At 34.3% G+C, this 8,792-nt stretch overlaps 1 protein-coding gene and 2 long non-coding RNA genes across 3 annotated transcripts in view; all 3 read left to right on the forward strand.

Moving 5' to 3' along the window:
- The first annotated feature begins 15 nt into the window (after positions 1-15).
- Positions 16-413, forward strand: LOC109588457 (uncharacterized). The gene is made up of 3 exons (XR_002188170.1): positions 16-81; positions 131-195; positions 258-413. It is a non-coding gene; the product is annotated as an uncharacterized LOC109588457 (long non-coding RNA).
- Positions 414-1,765: 1,352 nt separating this feature from the next.
- On the forward strand, positions 1,766-2,551 carry LOC109588459 (cytoplasmic dynein 1 heavy chain 1-like). Its single transcript, XM_020004627.1, has 2 exons — positions 1,766-1,984; positions 2,205-2,551. The coding sequence occupies exons 1-2, from the start codon at positions 1,949-1,951 to the stop codon at positions 2,502-2,504; spliced, it is 336 nt and encodes a 111-aa protein (XP_019860186.1). The 5' UTR covers positions 1,766-1,948; the 3' UTR covers positions 2,505-2,551.
- A 198-nt stretch (positions 2,552-2,749) lies between these two features.
- LOC109588460 (uncharacterized) overlaps positions 2,750-8,792 on the forward strand; it is an 8,652-nt gene continuing 2,609 nt past the window's right edge. The window contains exons 1-3 of the long non-coding RNA XR_002188171.1: positions 2,750-2,944; positions 3,369-3,543; positions 3,699-3,850. This is a non-coding gene — a long non-coding RNA (uncharacterized LOC109588460). The remainder of the gene's footprint in view (positions 2,945-3,368; positions 3,544-3,698; positions 3,851-8,792) is intronic.

Here is an 8,792-nt window from a genome sequence, read left to right on the forward strand (position 1 = left end):
TTTTTCTCTCTTTCTAGTGCTCCATATCAAAGGATGGCATGGGAGACTCTTAATAAGAGTATTAATGGTCTGATTAACAAGGTATGTACATTCACATGACTGTCACATGATCACAGACACACCTCCTTAGGTCAGTGTGTCAAATATTGCCAACATTGTCAGGGAGTTAGTACAAGAAAATTTAGTCCATGGGTGGTAAAATACTTACATGTATACTCTATTATTCATTTTCAATATTATTTTGTTCTTTTTATTAGAGGATTATTGGCACTTGCAGTCATTACAGCTTAGTCAGCCTCACCCACCTTTACTAAGGTGTACGCTGCACTTGCAGTCATTAATGTAAAATTTTCTCAAATCAAGGAGCTAATTACTAAGAGACTGATTATTTGTTTTCATAAAGCCTTTGCAAGAAACAAGATTGTGATGAGTATTAGATGACAAGCCATAAGTTGTAAAACCAGTCAAACTGGTTTTGGTATTTGATGAATAACGAGGCATTTGTCTGAGGACTAAAATCATTCTTTTGCATATACAGTACCGTATAGCGAGTATTATATTCCGTCAGAGTTTAATTTTGTTCTCATTCCTTGTGGAACGAATATTTTCCAAACGAAAAAGGCGTTTCTTCAATGCCACATGTACAAAATGGCTGCTTAGAACGAAAATAAAACGAACGAAAATTTTTAATCCTGTTTAGAGTGAATTTAACATGCAATGTGTACATGTACATGTATATTTTTCTGTTAAAGTTTAAGCTTCTTGTTTTCTCTCTCTTTACAGATTGTGTGATGAGCAGTTATCCAATCAGTCTCACTATGACTTTGGTCTGAGAGCCCTAAAGAGTGTACTGGTGAGTGCTGGTAATATCAAGAGGGACAGGATCCAGCAACTGAACCAAGAACTGGCAGCTCAAGGACAGACACTGGAGGAAACTGATCTATCTAAGCAACTTCATGAACAAGAGGATGAGGTATGTGCAGTGTACATGTACATGTACATGTATAATTGCATACATTGTGTATGGGATTTAAGCATTGTTGTATTCTATTATAAATCCTTGTACATGCAAAAGCCTGGGCTTCTATTTCCCATCTTTATTTTAGCAATACCTTCTACATTTTCATACATTTTTATTTGAGAGTTCTTCTGTACTTTATAACATGTAGAATTATACTGTACAAGATCATTTATTGGCAAGGAATTAATATTGTCGATTGACATTACCATGAAATATAAAATCGGCCATTTTGTTTCAAACTGAGCATGCTCATGCTAGCTTTCAATATTTTGTTTTAAATGACTAAGACAGGATTCTAAAAAATTTATAAAAACTCTAATTTTAATTAGAACTTGCTGAAACTTTCTACACAACAAAAGAGCATGTATGTGCATCAGAAAACATAATAAAAATTGAAAATTCTCTTCTTATTATTTTTAGCAAAATTAGGCCAATGCCCCTGTATTATACAGGGACTTTGGCTCGATTTTGGAGCAACTTAAAAATTCATAAAAAATCCAAATTTAACCAGAATCAGTTCAAACTTTCTACACTATATAAGAACATGTATGTGCATCAGAAAATGGTATAAAAATTGGGAATTCTCAACTTGACATTTTTGGCAAAATTTGGCGAACACCCCCTTACTATAGTACAGGGACATTCGCCAAAAATGATGTAATATCAGAGCACCCATAATTTTTTAATAACGGTGTTATTATGTTTAGTATATTATTAGTAAATCTCTGTATACTCTCTAGGTTCGTATAATTTTTGAAGTACAAGACCTTAAGTTTGCTACCCTATCCACTGTGAGTTGCTGTGGTATGGTCTGGTTTAGTGAAGACGTCGTAACACTTGACATGGTTTTTGATCACTTCATATTGAAACTGAAATCAATACCTATTGACGAGGGAGAGGAGGAACTAAGAGGAGGAGAGTGCACCTATGACCAGAAGACCATCTCTCCTGCATAATATGCAGGTAAGCAACTACATGTACATGTACACATGTATTTTTGTTAATTTTTATGACTTTTATTTTTCTTACCCATTCAATTTTGAATTAGTTTTGTGAGCATATATTATTACACTTACATGCATGTACACATATGCAATAATCACCATATTCTACTTAAATAATTTATCTACTTTTTTAACCGCTTACTCACAAAATTTTATTCCTTTGCCCATATATTATCCAGGTCCAGAGAGATTTTGCTGATCTATTAAGTCCTCATTTTGCTTTGAACGGTATCGTTCCTCGCTGTCTTGAACACGCCACAACTCTAGACCACATAATGGACTTCATTCACCTTAGGGCACTTGACTATCTCTTCTTAATGCTCCATCAGATGATCCGAAACTTAGTCTCCTACAACCAGTCACACCCGGACTTTCCCATGCTCTCCGATCAGCTTGAGGCCTACGTTCCTTGCTACCTCATATTCTGTTTGATCTGGTGCTTCTCCAGAGATGGAAAATGGTCTATTGGGACAAGATGAGCGACTTTATACAGGGAACGACCATCATACCTCTACCACCTGGTACTGCCGCCATCATTAATTTTGAGGTTAAAATTTAAGGAGAATGGGTACTGTGGTCAGATTAATATTTCTATTTAATGCCCAGCTTTCTATTCCCTTGTTTTTTATTTGTTGTTATCCTTTCTATTTAATGCCTCACTTTCTATTTAATGCCCTCCTTTCTATTTGATGCCTTTTCTTTCTATTTTATGTCCCTATTTAGAGTACCCAAGATTGAGGTTGAGACTCATAAAGTAGGTTCTCCTGATGTTGTGGTCCCTACTCTTGATACAGTGAGGCATGAGAGTCTCCTTTATACATGTTTGGTGGAGCATAAGCTGATGGTACTAAGTGGTCCACCTGGCTCTGGTAAAACCATGACACTGTTCTCTGCTCTTCATGCTCTACCTGATTTTTAAGTGAGTTTGATTGTGTACAGTTTGTATATGCATTATGAAATGTACAATGTATATGTACCTGATTTGTCATGTACATGTATTTACGAACGTACTCCACAGTACATGTACTGTATAGTGGGTAAATTTGGAGGGGCTAAATATTGGCGAATTGTTACATTTTGGTGATTGGCGGATTTTAATTTGGCGAATTTGTGGCCATGTGCCATTGAGCATGCATATAATGACTCAAAATGGCGGATTTTTATTTGGCAAATGGCTATTAAAATGCCAAATTTGCCAAATTTATTCCCCTCCAAAAATTTCCCGCTATACAGTACAATGTATGAGATTTTATACTTGCATATTTCTATGCGAAAATATCTTTGTTGTCTTCTTTGTTTTATCTGTTTAACAATTATCTTTTCCCTTTTCTATTTTTCTCCAGGTTGTTGGTCTTAATTTCTCCTCAGCGACTACTCCCGAGTTATTATTAAAGATGTTTGATCATTACTGTGAGTACAAGAGGACTCCCAATGGAGTCGTGATGGCTCCTGCTCAACTTGGAAAGTGGCTGGTTCTTTTCTGTGACAAGATTAACCTTCCAGACCTTGACAAATATGGTATGGAATATTGATTTTACAATAAAATTAGTAAGTGTAAAGTTATAATAAGAATATGAAAGCTTATGTGAATCCATTCAATCCAAATACACTTTAGAGAGATGTCATTGTCTTTTTTTTATATTTCATTTAAAAATTCTTTTTTCTAATTAAAGGTACACAGAGAGTAATATTGTTCTTACGTCAGATTGTCGAGCACAGCAGATTTTACAGGACCTCCAACCACACATAGGTGACAATAGAGAGGATACAGTTTGTTGGAGCATGTAACCCACTGACTGACCCAGGGAGGAAACCACTGTCACAGGTACAGTATGCTATAGTGGGCATTGAATACTGAATATTTGGGAGGGATACATGTTTGTATTGCATTATACCACATAGCGCTTTAATTAAGCAGATTTTATTTTGGCTATTGGCAGTTTGCAAGCTGAATCCCCATTATTAAAACCGCCAATCATTAATGCGCATGCTCAATAATGCACGTGTACACAAATTTGCTAAATTAAAAACTGCCTATTATAATTTTACAGCAAAATTGCCAAAATAAAGTGCTATACGGTATTTCTTGGCTGAATGGTACTGTTGTAGTGGTGCTGTGTAGTTTTATTGTTTGACTATGTTGTGGTGAGCATTGTACAATGTACATCCATTTTTGAGAGTGGTAGATCTTTGTTTGTACAATGTTATAATTGGCAATTGTAATTACGCTGTGTGTCTCCATCATTTGTACATGTTTGAGTCGATGATAACTTCAAATCATTAAAATTAAATAATTAATCATTTCGAATAATTATTATTGTCACTACAAACTACATGTACATATGTATTGAATTGTAAACACACTTACTTTTGTGGGGCAGTATTTGATTGTTACGACTAGTTTTCTTCTCTGAGAACTTAAGAGTAACATAATTATTTTTCCAGCATAACGAAGTAACTCCTTGAATATCAGAAGTTGCAATATTAAAGTACCGACCATTAAGATTTGAATTAAGGCATTTATTATACCACCAGGCACCAGTGAAGTCTTGAGCACAATTACGGTGCCATGCATCATTATCATTATCTCTTGTGGTGAATCTATATTCATTATACAAGTCCATACAATCCCCAGCAGTACCAGAGTATCCTCCTACTGTTAGTATATATTCAATACTACCATCACTAACACTGAATGTAGAGTAGTTAGCATAAGCTGTGTTCCCCTCAAAGTCTCCCAGGCCCACTCTTAGTGTGTTTGATCCTTCTTTAGTAAGACAATGAATCTTGCTCAATCCTAACTAAAACTCACCAGTAAGGTCACCAAATTCATTCTCATAGTCAGTCCAGTCTCTATAGGAATCATCAGATTCATCTTGTCTCCTCTGAAATACAGTCCATCCACCACCATCAGTCTCCATATCACAGTATACCTGTGATCCAATAGTGTATGGTTATAAATTACTTTTAACTAACTTCAAATGGAGTCCCCCATCAGGATTAACAGTATAAACACCACTTATATCAAAGCCAGTCTCAAGTAAGCTCTTACAGTCTCTGTTATCTTCAATAAGTATATCATGAACTATTCCAGTTATATACAGTACCTGATGTGCATGACTTTGGTCGTACTTTAGGACATAGAATACATCTTGTTTTACCAATTCCTCTAATGGTAACAGTCTGTCCTAAGTTACTGCTGTTACAGCATGTCCTCATAAACAGTGATGGTTCATGTTTATATCCAGTACTAGCAGCCATACAATAAGATCCTTGTCCTTCATCAATGGTAACTATTAAACACAGCAACAACAGCATAAAGATGAACATCCTTGACATTTTACTAGACTGTATGTAACTTGAACAAAGACTGAAATTGAGACTGTTGGTCCTTTTTTGATAAACAAGACATATCTATGAGTGTTGTTTAGCAAGCAATAAAGATGCTACCAAAAATTGCAAGGATGTGTTTCCTTTTTATTATATTACTACGAACAACAAATGATTTTGATCATGCTTTTTTTAATAATCGTATCACCTGTGACACATTATTAATTCATAAATAATATTTGTCAATGAGTTTAAGTATGATACATGTATGTTATCATTGTAAGATATGGCAAGGTATGACAGACTGTAATATTGAAATGACATAATAATATATCAGCACAATGTAAACACACTTATATGTGTGGGGGACAGTATTTAATTGTTATGACGAGTTTTCATCTCTGAGAACTTGAGACTAATGTATTCATTTGTCTAATGGTACCAATGAATTCCTCTTTGATCTGTGATTGTACTATTAAAATAATGACCAGGCATCAACGACCCATTCAGCACAGTTAAACTCTGGCCATCGATTTTTATCATTATCTCTTGCATTGTATGGACAGAAGAGCTATTGCAGCAATGACAAAATATTAAATCATAGGCCATGTTGATTGTTCGATACAATTTGTTTCACTATTTATGCAAACAAGACTTTTGCTTAAGTTATGTAAGTAGATTAACATAGTTAGCTATAATTGAATAAGTCTGAAAGAGTTTTCATTTGCATTAATTCTGTGTGCTATATGTACATTGTATGTACTACACTTTTTTACAATGCTACTTATCTTGCAGTTGTTCTTTTTAATATAACTAGTAAATATTAGTTTATAATGTTATATAGTGCATGGAAGTTACAGTATTGTTTATTACAAGTGTTATAGTTTTACGATGTAGCATCAAATTATCAAAAGTCAATTAAATATTAATGATCACTACATGATATCACAGACTGTAATATTGCAATAACATAATAATATATTCAGCAGAATGCAAACACACTTATGTGTTTGGGGGACAGTATTTAATTGTTACGACGAGTTTTCATCTCTGTGAACTTAAGACCTTCGTCTTTCCATATTAACCAATTAATTGCTGGGTTTGCTCTAGTTGCAGTATGAAAGTAATGACCCTTAAGATTTGATGCATAGCAGGATTCATACCACCAGGCACCAGTACCTATTTGAGCACAGCTACCTCCTGACCATCCATCATTATCATTATCTCTTGTACTGAATCTCCATCCATTATGACCAATTAAACTATCCCTAGCATTACCAGAGTATCCTCCTACTGTTAGTATATATTCAGTACTACCATCACCAAGATTAAATGTAGAGTAGTTAGCATATCTTGTGTTCCCCTCAAAGTCTCCCAGGTCCACTCTTAGTGTGTTTGATCCTTCTTTAGTAAGACGATGAATCTTGCTCAATCCTAACCAAAACTCACCAGTAAGGTTGCCAAATCCATTCTCATAGTCAGTCCAGTATCTATAGAAATCAACAGATCCATCTTGTCTCCTCTGAAATACAGTCCATCCACCACCATCAGTCTCCATATCACAGTATACCTGTGATCCAGTAGTGTATAATTATTAATTATATTATTAGTAACTAACTGTAAAAGGAGTCCCTCCATCAGGATTTATGTACTACAGGCCACTAGTAGTGCTACCATTGTTATACCAATCCCTACAGTCTGTAAGAACTAGATTTAGTTTGAAAATAATTATTATAGTGCTTTTTCTTTTACCTATTGTTGGTGGACAGGCTTGTGGCCTTACATCAGGACATACCATGATAGTCTTCCTTATTCCTTCTCTCATACGAATAGTCTGTCCTAAGTTACTAATGTTACAGCATACTTTTAGATACAGTGATGGTTCTCCAGTACAATCAGCCATACAATAAGATCCTTCTCCTTCATCAATGGTAACTATTAAACACAGCAACAACAACATAAAGATGAACATCTTTGACATTTTATGAGACTGTACATGTATGTGTGTGTTTAATAGGAACTGGAATTTAAACTATTGCATAACTACTACATCATCATGTACCTACTATAATGGAGATTCTATTTACTTAATTATTTGCGAAAACAGTAGTAACATTACATAGTATGGCTTGCAATATAGCAAAAAAAATCTTCCCCCATAATTCTGTTAAATCATGCAACTAAAATAATTCTGACAACTGATTGAGTATAACCAAAAAGTAGAAGATTGTGAAAATTTGATGTCTTCAAAATTATTATTTAGTTTTATATTACCACTTTGGAAATCAGCTTTTGCCCTTTATTTGGAGGCTGTCATACCTAACTGTAACTAGACATTCTAATTTTGTACCTTATATTGGCTTCAATATGAAAGCTAGTGCACCTCCCAATAATATAATTAGAATGTTACTTTGATTGTCAGGCAGTATACTGTTGACTAGAATAGAGAGCTGTTTTATTCTATGTAACAAGTTACTTATGACTCTAAATTAACCACAGAATGTCTGCAATAGCATTGCCTAGTGTATGGTGGGCTTGTCATTAGTTATGTCACTGCCCACATTCTTAATTAGCTTTTAGTTGAATTTTTAATTAATTTTTGTCTATAAAAGTGCATTGACCAATGCTCTGTACATTAGACTCTTAACTGATTCCTCATAGTGTCTAGTAGTACTAACAGGGTTTAGTTTGAGAAGTGTATAGTGTTCTTTAGTTACTATGTTGAGTCCATTAGTTAGTAATAGTTAGTATTTCATTTTATGAAGTTAATTATAGTTAGTTAACTATGATCCAATTAGACTGAACTAAAAATGTTCTATTTCACATTAATTCTGTCTAGTACATGTACATACTACACTGTTACTATCTTGCTTGCTTCGAAGTTGTTTTCAATTCATGCTAAAGGATATTGCTGGTAATTATTAGCCTGTAATGTATTCAAGATAATCAGTTATACTGTATTGATATTATCAGTGTTGTAGTTTCATACTAGTTGAAAATCAGCTTCAAAATATTTTATTTAGTAAAAATCATCAGCAAATTATATTTATTTTAATCACTACAAGGTATGGCAGCTTTTTGACATTTGCATAATAATATATCAGCACAATGTAAACACACTTATGTATGTGGGGGACAGTATTTAATTGTTACGGTGAGTTTTCATCTCTGAGAACTTGAGACTAATGAGTGCACCTTTCCAATGGTGCCAATTTATTGATTGAGGATTATCAGTTACAGTATTAAAATAACGACCATTAAGATTTGAATAAGCACAGCTATGATACCACCAGGCACCATTGTGGTACTGAGCACAGTTACCATACCATACATCATTATCATTATCTCTTGTAGTGAATCTACTTCCATTATGATAGTCCGGACTATCGCCAGCAGTACCAGAGTATCCTTCTACTGTTAATATATATTCAGTACTA

This window comes from Amphimedon queenslandica, unplaced genomic scaffold (genome assembly GCF_000090795.2).
Source record: "Amphimedon queenslandica unplaced genomic scaffold, v1.1 AMPQUscaffold_12084, whole genome shotgun sequence".
Classification (NCBI taxonomy): domain Eukaryota; kingdom Metazoa; phylum Porifera; class Demospongiae; order Haplosclerida; family Niphatidae; genus Amphimedon; species Amphimedon queenslandica.

Bases quoted from the DNA above. Each gene is read 5' to 3' on its own strand.
- LOC109588459 (XM_020004627.1), top strand. From the start codon at position 1,949: ATGACCAGAAGACCATCTCTCCTGCATAATATGCAG. The intron at 1,985-2,204 runs GTAAGCAACTAC...TATATTATCCAG, and splicing joins CTCTCCTGCATAATATGCAG to GTCCAGAGAGATTTTGCTGA.